The 12,408-nt window shown below is 46.4% G+C and overlaps 1 protein-coding gene across 4 annotated transcripts in view; it reads right to left on the bottom strand.

Annotated features, from left to right (window-relative positions):
• dennd5b (DENN domain containing 5B) overlaps positions 1-12,408 on the bottom strand; it is a 130,363-nt gene that overhangs the window by 35,187 nt on the left and 82,768 nt on the right. For all 4 annotated transcript variants that reach the window (XM_062981105.1, XM_062981107.1, XM_062981108.1 and 1 more), the window contains 3 exons: positions 2,712-3,248; positions 2,207-2,438; positions 1,546-1,696 (listed from right to left, as the gene is read on the bottom strand). In XM_062981105.1, coding sequence (XP_062837175.1) covers positions 1,546-1,696; positions 2,207-2,438; positions 2,712-3,248 — 920 coding nt within the window. The remainder of the gene's footprint in view (positions 1-1,545; positions 1,697-2,206; positions 2,439-2,711; positions 3,249-12,408) is intronic.

The following is a 12,408-nucleotide window of genomic DNA, read 5'->3' as shown; positions in this document are numbered from 1 at the left end:
CCTGCAGAAGAGAAGCCTGAGAGGAGACGTGATGGCCATGTATAAATATGTGAGAAGTCATAGGGAGGAGGGAGCAAGTTTGTTTTCTGATGCCCTGAAAACTAGCATGCGGAACAATGGCTTCAAACTCCAAGAAAGGAGATTCCACCTGAATATTAAGAACAACTTCCTCACTGTGAGAGCTGTTCAGCAGTGGAACCTTCTGCCCCAGAGTGTTGTGGAGGCTCCTTCTTTGGAGGCTTTTAAACAGTGCCTGGATGGCCATCTGTTGGGGGGTGCTTTGAATGTGATTTTCCTGCTTCTTGGTAGAGGTTGGACTGGATGGCCTACAAGATGTCTTCCAACTCTATGATTCTATATGTTGGCCTTTTTCTGCCTTCATCAGGTTCAGCCAACAGCCAAGGATTATGGGAACTGTAGTCCAACATATCCGAAGACATAAATGTTTCTTCTACAATCTCAATGGCTGGACATCCCATCAAAAGCACATGTAATTCTTACAGCTATTGCATAAAGAACAGTTGTAAACTGTAGTGGTGCATCATATGATCTCATGTTCAGCTCACATACCACCCAATGCAGGTCTAATATAAAGCAACATTACATGTAAGTAATTACAAATAATTACAGGATTATCAGTGAAGATTAGAGAATTAAAGAGATTATTTAATCACTTTGGAGTACATATGCCTGACTCACTTTTTGTTAACTGCTATCTTAAAACCAGTGGAAGAAACCAAATTAAGATGTATGTTCCACATGACTAGAAATGAGCTTTTATTATAAAAAATGGGAAGACACTTGAGACTTGAAATGGAAACTTCTGAACATGGGTTAGATTTTGATAGTCTTAACTACAAATATGAAGTACTCAGTTATACAGTTTAAACGCAGGAGACAAACTGCCAGTGGTACAATAAAGGAACTGTCAGTGATATAATATGTGCTACAAAATGATATGCAACAGCTGAAGCTGCCATTCATCTTCAGGACAGTCTCATAGAAGGAGCATCAGACCAACAAGGCAAAAGCAAGGTATGATGTTACAACAGTGGTTCCCAAACTTGGACCTCCAGCTGTTTTGGACTTCAGCTCCCACAGTTCTTAACAGCTGGTAAGCTGGCTGGGATTTCTGGGAGTTAAAGTCCAAAACACCTGGAGGCCCAAAGGTTGGGAACCACTGTGTTACAATAAGCTTAGACTTGCTATTTTGCAAAAGCGAATGATAAAAGCTTTACCATGGGAAAAACCAGTCCAGTCTAAACAAAGGCTATCATGCTTCGGGCATATCATGAGATAAAAAATTTGCTTAAAAATATGATATTTGGTAAACATGAAGGCAGTAAGAAAAGGAGTAGAACATATTAGAGGTGGATAGACTCCCAAGGAAGCCATGGCCCCAAATATGTAAGACCTTGACAGAGCTGTTAATAACTGGGTTACTCTGACTCTCCTATTCATAGGGTCACTGTAAGTGACAGCAATTAATAATACTACATGAAGAAATGATATACCCATTCTAAGGATACATTTGTATAAACATACTTGTTATTGGTAGGTCCAGCTGCTAACACATCAGATTGAAGCTTGGGGAAGAAACCTTGCTCATATTTGCCTTGACCTATCTTCATATCAAGCAGGTGCGGATGAATTGCTGTGTGATCTATCTTCGACAGACGGTGTTCAATAGCTTGAGCTGGGAATAGTAATTGAAACACAACATTACTTCAGTCTGGGGATCTCTCTATCGCAGTGAGGAACTATCTTTAGAGCCTGCCCATTTGGAGAATTCTTGTGTCATTGCACATGTTTGAGGATACTTTGGAAGAAAGCTTGTAAAGCTTATAAACTTTTATCCAACGAAATCACTTCAGCTATTATGTTTTGAAAGAATGAGCTGAGCTGCCAAGTTAGATTTTTAATGCTGAATGTGTTGCTGGCTTTGTTTATGTACAATTATATTAGTACATTCTACAAGTATTTTAAAATAGTTTGGTTTTCTTATATTCCATTTTAATATTGTATTAACAGTTGTTTCTGTCATAGAATCAAAAGTAGGATATAAATCAAAATAAACAGATATCAGAATTTATAATTTAAATAGTCTTAAAGATAATTCTCAAGTACATATTTTTTAAAAATCCTCTTCTACTTATTTGTAACATTGGAAGTTTGTCACTCTGAAAGCTCATCAGTTTGTCCATACCTGCTTCTTTCAAGGTGTTGCACTTCTGATATATCGATGTTCTTAATGCAGGCGCCCTGACATTATACAGTCTTATCTTCTCTATCCTTGAGTCAAACACTCTAAGAAATGGATCTTTTTCTTCCCACTGGGACATAATTTTATTGTCGATGAACGTTGCAAACATTTGGGTTTCAATGAAATGTGAAAGGAATGGAAGGTAAGGCTCAGGCTGATCAGACAGAAATGAAGCCTAGAGGAGAAGAGAAGAATGAGACAACCTGAAAACAACACTGTTAATCTCACGCAACATAGTCTTGAGCATTTTGATTAATTGGCCAGTTCTATCCTATGGATATGTTCAGAAAAGCCTTTTTCACACTATGCAATTATATGATTCCACTTCAACCAACCTGATGTCAACCAAGGGAATCCCATAGTTTGCAGTTCAATGAAATGTACCTTTAATTCTCAGCTAGGAAGCCATTGACATAGCTCAGAAAGGAAAGAATATGGTTCCCTTTACCTTGTCAAAATTTTGCATCTGTTCCCTATTTGTCAGCCACGATTCTCTATCCTGTGCTGCTTGAATGACAAAAGCTTCATAATCGGCAAACATCTGCGTGAAGCGGTTAGCAAAGACCTCCCGAAGCTGCACATTCAGTTTGTAGTCCCTCAGCTCCCCATCTTCACACTGGAGCTTAACGTCTTTCTCTTTTTCTACCAGAGGAGCAGTAATGCTCATCTTATCCATTGCAATCCCTGTCCTTTTGGCCAGCGCCTGGAGGCGAGCAATGGTTTCATTGCCTTTCAGGAGCTCGTACATGTTGATGGTGTTGCTGGGGATGTTTCCATTCTTTTTGTCATTGGCCAAGTCATTCAGAACGAGGTTCTTCAACTTGGTAGCACTCTCGCTACAATGGAAGTTGCCTTCAAGGGGAATTTCAAACTGAAGGAGCACCTCCGAGATTTCTTGGATGAAATTCAGCTTGTTGGGAAACTGAGGAAGTTCCTCTGGCAACTCGATAAAGTGGTTATCAATATCCACAAAGCAGAGGTTGGCCTGGAAAAAAATAACAAAATATACAACATGATTAATATCTATACTAATCCTCAATAGCAAAAATGAACAGACTGTTTGGACCTAACAGCCAAAATGGTTATTTCTTCACTTGGCCAGTGAAACATCTTAAAATACAATAAAAATGTCACTTCTTCAGCCTAAATTTGCCTCAAGGATAGTACTGGGGCACAACATAAATTGACATCAATAAACAGTTCTCATTCTACCGCACAGAAACCATTTGTGAACACCTTACAATGTTGGCACGACAGCAATGAAACACAGCAATAAACATCATATGGCTATTTTCATTTTAAAACACATTCTGGACAGACATTTGAGAGTAATGCTTCATCATCTAGTGCTTTGGTGTCTGATCATTTCTGAATTTTCATTGTACTATTGTGGCATGTTGCCTGTGGGTGTTCTTGTCTCATCATGTCTTATTGTGTTTCCAAATTTATAATTATATTCTATTATGATTTGTTTGTCAGACTGGTTATTGAAGATATGAGTGTTACATTTGTACGTTGATATACTTCAGCTAACATAGCCTCTCACAGTGAAGAGATCATTTTTCACAAAGGCTTTTTCTGCCTTCTCAGATCCCATTTCTTCCTCATCCTCTGTCTAACTAGAAGCATAAGTATGCTGAGTAAGGAAGAGCTGGAGAAAACCAGACTTTATGTGTTGGGTTGCAACAATATGTCTATAGCAAATATTGTAAGTGAATGGTTGCTGTGAGTCTTTCGGGCTGTATGGTCATGTTCCAGAAGCTTTCTCTCATGATGCTTCGCCCACATCTGTGGCAAGCATCCTCCCAACCTCCGAGGATGCCTGTCACAGATGTGGGCGAAATGTCAGGAGAGAAAGCTTCTGGAACATGGCCATACAGCCCAAAAGACTCACAGCAACCCAGTGATTCCAGCCATGAAAGCCTTCGACAATACATTGTAATATATAACAACAACAACAACAACAACTTTATTTTGGTACCCCGCCTCCATCTCCCTGAAGGGACTCGGGGCAGCTTACATGGGGCAGAGCCCAACAATACATTTAAAATGTAATTACATAAAATGCAATTATAAATGTAAAACAGAATAAAACAAGATGAAACATTATAACAATAATAAAAGCATCAACCAGCAGCCAAGTTTGTAAGTGAAGTTTGAGCAAGAATGGGATTTTACTAATCAATTCTGGCATAGATGTCTGCACCTCACTACAACAAACGTCGTCAACAGCAACTGCTTTGAGAATCCCTTACTGAACATTCACTAACAGCAAAAGGGAAGGAGAGAGCAGTTACTTTACCAGGATTTCTTAGCATTTTTTAAAGTGCCTAACCAACAGAATGGAAATAATAAAAAGTGGAAGCTTGTGAAAGAAAAAGGTCATCATTGGATGCATTTTGGAAGTTGCCTTCAAGTAGTCTCTAGAAGATTCCAAAATAATTACCCACTTATGCAAGGCTTACCTGACCCGGCTGCTTCATTACACATTTGTATCTTATGAATTTTTAATACGATGGCAGTTGAAACAGTCTGTACTGCTCTTATTTTTTATTGTGTAGGAACTATCTCTATTTTTCAATGCTATCTCTCCCCCCCCTCCCCAGTGTTAAACCTTCTGTTAAAGAATTATGCCCAGGAATACATCTATTCATTAGATGAAGGATACATGAGTAAATTTTCAGAAATTAAATACTGTTTTCTAAATTTCCAAATAGAGAGGGTCCAGAGAAGATATGGGATTTACTTAACATTCAGCAGATCTACTCCTGATGTGATTAACAATGGGATTTGGACTGAAGTGAGACTATGAACAGATTCATTTAAAGTATAAAGATTGGATTGCATGAAAGTTTGAATAGGAAGCAATATCTTCACTGGAATATCCTTAGGGACATATATAAAATAAAAAATTAAAATGCTTTCAAATGACTGGAACATGGCCAAGGCAACAGACAGAGATGGCCCAACATATTTTTATGCCACAGGCACTTTCATCCATCTGCTTCGCTCATATCACAGTAAGAATAAATCTAACAATGAACCATTTGCTCCCCTCTCATGCAGCCCAAATTCTTTCACTTGAAGCACAGGCTTAACAACGTACGGGCTACACTAACTGTGATATTTTAAAATGTACACACTGGTTTCTTTACTTAAATTGAATGAAATGAGAAGCAAAATCACCTTTAGTTTAGATCACCCAGGGAAACCTCTGAGATAAAGTGGTGGCTTGGAAAAATATATTTTCTTAATTCAACTTGTATCTGAAATTCAATGTGCACAAATTTCACTGTGCTGAAACCTGCTTATTTCCCCAGAGGGAACAGAGGCCTCAGATGTACCAAGCATGGCAAAGTAGCTTAACGGGAGACCTAGATATTCACAAGGGCACTGGCAACACGTTCTTGTTAGTCTTTGAACTGCTGTTTAATTGGTACCAGCGCTCTGTCAATTTCTCCAGGGCATGTCGCAGAAGTCCACTTGCGGAGCATTTCTAGCAGGAAGAAAAGGCCTGTAATCCAAATTTAATTCCCAAATTACATTAATTATCTCGCCTGTATGTTTAGAAATGTTTTTAAACAGGGTGTTAAGTAGGGGAGGACTGCGAATATGGCATTTCAAGGTTATTTTTTGGCATTTTGGATGCAGAATACAATTCCCGTGGCTTTCTGTACTGATACTGGCATGCTCCAAGCAGAGGGAAATATAGTCTGCAGAAGCAATTGCTTTGCATACAACAGTGAAATAGTCTGTGATGCTGCAATTCTTTTTTGACTTTTGGCTTAGGAGATGATCTTTTTATCTATTAATATTTAATTTCAAAGGCTTTTAAAATATGAGGCTCTGCAGAAACATTTTAAAAATATGAAAGGAGACTTGAACCCAGAAAGTCCTCAGGGATCCCTAAAAGCACCCAAAGATACTGCTAATTTTGATTAGCACCCTTAAGAATCTATGATGGCCAGCTGTAAGGACAGGTTGCTTACCTGTAACCATGTTTCTTCGAGTGTACTCTGTGAATTCACACTAATGGAGAGGCTGCGCCTGCGCAGGTTCCAACGGAAAACTCTTCCCAAGCTGACGTTTAAATTTTGGCGGTAGCCACGCCCCTCCGTCCCCGGAGGGCATAAAAGGCAGCCCTCGGCGTCTCCTCCCCAGTTCCTACGCCGCTAAGGCAACGAGAAAGGAAGAGGGTTTGCCAGAGGGGAAGGAAGGGCGGGCTTGTGTGAATTCACAGAGTACACTCGAAGAAACATGGTTACAGGTAAGCAACCTGTCCTTTTTCTTCGTGTACTCTGTGAATGCACACTAATGGAGACTAGCAAGCTTAGGTCTCGGAGGCGGGCTAAGCAAACCCTGACAACGAGAAAATGTCCAAACATATGTTTATTAAACATCAAAACATGGTCCGAGGACCCATCAAAATATTGCATTAACACAAGCCAAACACCGAGAGCAACCCGGTAAGGCATGATATAACCATTTAAGAGCACATGTGTAAGTAGGAACATCATTCCCCCAAGGGGGGAAGGCAGTTGCAAATAAGGCACAAATTGTCAAAGAGAACAGTGCAAACATGTACCGAACAGGAAAATCGACAAAGAGTCACATGAGAAAACATCCACAGAGAAGTCATAAATGCATAAGGTTTAGGACAAGCATGAAGATAAAACTGCCCTAGCAAAGGCTGAATCCTTTAAAGTTTTTTGGTCTACCCTATAGTGAGACACAAATGTAAGGGGGTTGGACCAGATCGCTGCCCTGCAAATGGAGTCCAGGGGGATGCCCCTTAGGAAGGCGGTCGACGTGGAGAGACCTCTCGTCGAACGCGGGCGAACCGACGGAGGGGGAGGTCGTTTGGCTAGTTCATAGGCCAGTTCAATGGCCTGAGCGATCCAATGGGACAGTCTTTGCGAAGAGATAGGATTGCCCAGTTTATCTGGAGCATGGGCCACAAAAAGTTTTGGGGTCTTTCGAATGTCCTTAGTACGGTCCCGGTAGAAAAGAAGTGCTCTACGCACATCAAGGAGGTGCAGTCTCCGCTCAAGGGGAGACGAGGGGTCCGGGAAGAAGGCGGGAAGGACAATGTCCTGGTTAAGGTGAAAGGCCGAGACCACCTTGGGAAGGAAGGTGATGTCCGGACGGAGAACGGCGCGGTCATGATGAAAACGGAGGTAAGGTTCATCAACCCGAAGGGCCGCCAGCTCCGAGGGTCTGCGCGCTGAGGTTATGGCCACCAGGAAGGCAACTTTCCAAGAAAGGAGACGTAGGTCGGTCGAAGCCAATGGTTCAAAAGGCGAGGCAGTGAGCTGGGAAAGCACGAGCTCGAGGTTCCACCCCGGAGTAGGAGGTTGAGACGGTGGGCAGATGTTGTTGTACCCTTTCAAGAAGGTTTTGACAAGGTGATCGGAGAACAACGACGGTCTACCATGTTGTTGAAAACACCAGGATAGAGCGGCCAAGTAAGATTTCATAGAAGCAAGAGAAAGTTTTTGGTCTACCAGAGACATAAGGAAGTCCAGCACAGTCGGTACCGAGGTTGGGAAGGCAGTAATTCCCCGGGAGCGAAGAAAGGAACGAAAGCGAGAGACTTTATAAGTGTAGGCTCTGGTTGTAGCCGGCTTGTGAGCTGCGCGGAGGACCTCCTGTAGGTTCTGTGGGAGGGAGGTCAGGCGAGAATCCTCCAAGCAGTGAGATGTAGAGAGGGGAGATCCGGGTGCAGGATCTGGCCGTTCTCCCTGGACAAGAGATGAGGTAGAAGGGGCAGAGTGAAGAAGGTCGCTCTGGAGAGATGAAGAAGAGCCGGGAACCAAGGTTGACGAGGCCAGGCTGGAGCTATCAGGATCGCCGACGTCGGTACCGACCGGAGTTTCTGTAGGACCTTTGGTATGAGAGGAAAAGGCGGAAAGAGGTAGATCGGTTCCGCCGACCAGTCCAGAAGGAAGGCGTCTCCCAGGCAGCCTGGAGAGGAGGACGAGGGAAGTCTTGCCCCGTATCGAGGCAGCTGAGCATTCTGGGGAGAAGCGAAAAGGTCTAGAGTGGGGAAGCCCCATCTGCGAAAAAGAGAAAGAAGAGTCTCGGGGTCGAGCATCCACTCGTGGGAGGAGGTCGTCATCCTGCTGAGGGCGTCTGCCAAGTTGTTCTGGATCCCGGGAAGGTGAATCGCCGAGATTTGGATGTTGCGGGCTATGCACCAATACCACAGCTGGGAGGAGAGGAGCATCAGCTTCCTTGAACCCGTGCCGCCCTGTTTGTTGATGTAGAAGACTGCTACTGTGTTGTCTGATTGGACGAGGACAGATCTTTGGGAGATCAGGCGGGAGAAGGCTTTCAGAGCCTTGAAGATAGCAAGGAGTTCCAGAAAGTTTATGTGATTGGCCTTCTCGGAGGGAGACCAGAGGCCTCGAACAGTGAGACCGTTCATGTGGGCTCCCCAGCCGAAGTTGGATGAGTCCGTGGTTATGGTGGTGGAGGGGGGAATCGGGTGGAACGGGAGACCCCTGCAGACGTTGGAGAGGGATTTCCACCAGAGAAGCGACCGACGAACGTGGGGCGGGACCGAGAGAAACCTCGAGTTGGGGTGGCGAAACGGCTTGAAAACGTCTATAAACCACCTCTGCAGGGTCCGGAGATGGAGCCTGGCAAACGGGGTCGTGAGGACTGTGGAGGCCATGTGGCCGAGCAGTACCTGGATGGATCGGGCCCGAACCCTCCGGTGGGTCTCGCAGAAGATGATTTGTTGGCGAAGGGCTAGAAACCTGTCGAACGGGAGAGAGACAGTCCGAGCGATTGAGTCGAACAGGGCACCGATGAAGCGAATTTTGTTCGACGGGGTGAGGTGAGATTTGTTGTGGTTTAGCTGGAGACCGAGAGATTTTAGAAGAGAGAGGGTGTAGTCGACGTGACGTCGGAGGAGGGCAGGGTCGGATTCGACCAGAAGCCAGTCGTCTAGATAAGGGAAGACTGTGATCCCCTGGAGCCGGAGGTGGGCAGCCACGACAGCGACGACTTTGGTAAAGACCCTTGGGGCCGTAACGAGGCCAAAGGGTAAAACGGTGAACTGGTAGGTTTGGTCGAGAACTTTGAAACATAGGAAGCGCCTGTGGGCTTCTCGAATCGCTACGTGGAAGTAAGCGTCTCGTAGGTCTATAGACACAAAGTAGTCCCCGCGTTGAAGCATCGGGAGGATGGAGGTGATGGACACCATCCTGAACTTGGTCGGACGTATGAAGGTATTGAGAATACGTAAGTCCAGAATGGGGCGGAGGCCCCCGCCTCTCTTCGGGACCGTGAAGTATCTGGAGAAGAAGCTTTGAGGGTCCCGTACCGATGGAGAGGGCCGAATAGCCCCTTTGGCGAGGAGGGCGTCGACCTCTGCAAGAATTTCTCGAGAAGGGTTGGAGAGGAGAACCTGTCCCGTGGGCGGGAGCCCTTCGAATTCTAAGGCATAGCCTTTTTGGACAATTTTGAGAACCCAGGCATCTGAAGTAATAGATTTCCAACGGTGAAAGAAGGGAGCCAGGCGGTCCAGAAAGAGACCATGAGGTTGATTTGGCGGAAGAGAGAGGTGCAGAGGAGTGAGAGCCGCATCGGTACCGAAGAAAGAGTCTCTGGAGGAAGAGATGGCGTCAGGAGCGCCGGTGAGGTTGACCAGCGGTGGGGGTGGTACGGCCGCGTTGTCTCTGCGGCTGAGCCGCCCGTCGAGGGTGTTGGCGGTTCTGGTTGTTCGATACCGAGGGACGCCTGAAGGATTGTTGGCGGTAAGAGGGAGGCGGGAAGCGCCGAAAACGTTGAGGGAACCACTTGGTGCGGTGTGTTTGGGGTTGGTCACCACATTTAGTGGCCAGAACTTTAAAGTCATGGTTGGTTTTGAGCTTATCATCCGTACCGGAATTAAAGAGGCCCATGGCGTCGAAGGGGAGGTCTTCGATGACTTGCCTGGAGGAGGAAGACAAGCCGGACGACCTCAGCCAGGCGTGGCGACGAATGGCAATGGCGTGGGCGATCATTTTGCCGGCCGTGTCGCCCGTATGCTTAGCCATCTGGATTTGATGATGTGCTAGCGAGTCGGCCTCTTGCTGGAGAGTGGACATGACGGACCGGTCTTCATCAGACAATTTAGAGAAGAAGGGCTGAGCTTTTTCCCAAAGGATCTGCTGGTATGCCCCCATACAGGCCCCATAGTTCGCCATTCTACAGAGTAGAAGGGCTCCGGAATAGAGCTTCCGACCGACCGCGTCAAACCTTTTGCCCTCTCTGTCTGCAGGGGTAGTGGATTCGCGACCGGAAGACTGAGAAGCTTTAACGACCATGGAGTTCGGGTCGGGATGGTGTTTAAGCCATTCTAAAGTGTCGTCATCTGTACGATACCAAGACTCGATTCTCTTCGAGGTAGGAGGGATCGAGGAAGGAGTCTTCCACGAAGATTGGATGACGTCTAGGAGATAAGGCAAAAATGGCAACAGCGTGGCTGGAGGGGCCTGGGCTTGGACCCGTTTGAAGACCGGGTCAGTCACTGCCTTGGAAGTCTGCTTGATTTCTAGACCCAGGGCATCAGCCATTCTAATCATTTGCTCGGAGAAGGCCCGAATGTTGTCGGTAGGCGAAGGAGGGTCCACCTCATAGGCGTCATGCGGAGGAGAGAGATCAAGGCCTAGAGATACCACCGAGGCCGAGAGAGCAGAATCAGGGCGATCTATATCGATCTCATTGTCCCCAGCCCCTTGAGGGGACTGAGGGGGAGATGACAACACAGTCTCTGGTGGCGGCAAAGCCTCAAGAGCAGGAGCCATCTGTGGCCGAGTTTCTTTGGAGGCCGAGGCCTGGGCCGCTCGAGCCAGGCGAGTGGTCTGTCTACCCCGTTCCGGTGTCGAGGTCGGGGGAAAAAGCTGTTGACGAGACGAACGATGAGAGACGGCAGGTCGAGGAGATGGCACCCTGACCACTGTCTGAGTGGAGTGGTGGGGTGAGTCCTGCAACTCGCCATCAGAAAGTTGCTGAGGAGAAGGTTGGCGAGGTCGCTGAGCGGGAGCGATCGGAGAGGATCTTCTAGAAGAAGTCGCCGAAGAAAGGACGTCCATCTTGGAGGAAGCAGAAGAGGAAGAGCGTTGGGTTGCCCTCTTCTTAGCGAGCGGTTGTTTTGATGGAACCCTCAGGGATTTACCCGGTGTGGGAGGGACCATTGCTGAGTCGGATTGGGTCCGACGAGCTTCCTCATGAGCCCTTTTGAAGGCGATCTTCATCGCAGAGGTCGACGGAGGAGCCCCGAGATGGGATCGAGCCGAGGATACGGAAGCCACCGAGCTCGATGTCGAGGAAGGGCCGACCCGACCAGAACGTGTCGACACTGTGGCCGTGGTGAGTGTGCACGGTGGTTTAGCGGCTTTAGACGATCTGGAGGCTCTGGACGCCTTAGACGAGACCGAGGGAGCTTTAGCTGTTGGAGCCGACATCGATCCCGGATTAAGCGGCGGCTTCGTGCCCGAAGTCGACGGAGCAGGTTCAGGGGCAAGTGATTTTTCGTAGAGAGCCGCTCTAAGCCTCGCGGCTCTATTCTTCCTAGCCTGAGCCGTTAGGGCCAGGCAGAAACGGCAGGTACCGACGACATGTGCCTCCCCGAGGCAGTAGAGGCACTTGGCGTGGCCGTCGGAATCAGGAATTTTAGCGGCGCACTGAGTGCAACGCTTGAAGCGAGTCGTAGACATGAGAATCCGAAGTGAACCTTGCGGCGGAAAAAAAGGAACTGGGGAGGAGACGCCGAGGGCTGCCTTTTATGCCCTCCGGGGACGGAGGGGCGTGGCTACCGCCAAAATTTAAACTTCAGCTTGGGAAGAGTTTTCCGTTGGAACCTGCGCAGGCGCAGCCTCTCCATTAGTGTGCATTCACAGAGTACACGAAGAAAAAGGATTTTATCTCAAGTGCACAAGTGGTTTATATTTAGCCCCAAGCTTGGAAATAGCCTGGAACAATAAAAGGAATGTAGAAATGTACTGTAGTTCACTAGGATTCACTGCCAGAAGAGCAAATCATATCACTGTCTCTAGAAAACCCTGTTTCAGACCTCTACCTCTTCTTTTGTTACTAGAACAGTAAATTTTAGGAGACGTGGCAGCAGAATGAAAAACATTAATATTTTTAAAATC

This window comes from Anolis carolinensis, chromosome 5 (assembly GCF_035594765.1).
Source record: "Anolis carolinensis isolate JA03-04 chromosome 5, rAnoCar3.1.pri, whole genome shotgun sequence".
Classification (NCBI taxonomy): domain Eukaryota; kingdom Metazoa; phylum Chordata; class Lepidosauria; order Squamata; family Dactyloidae; genus Anolis; species Anolis carolinensis.
This window is presented reverse-complemented; position numbering and strand designations above follow the sequence as displayed.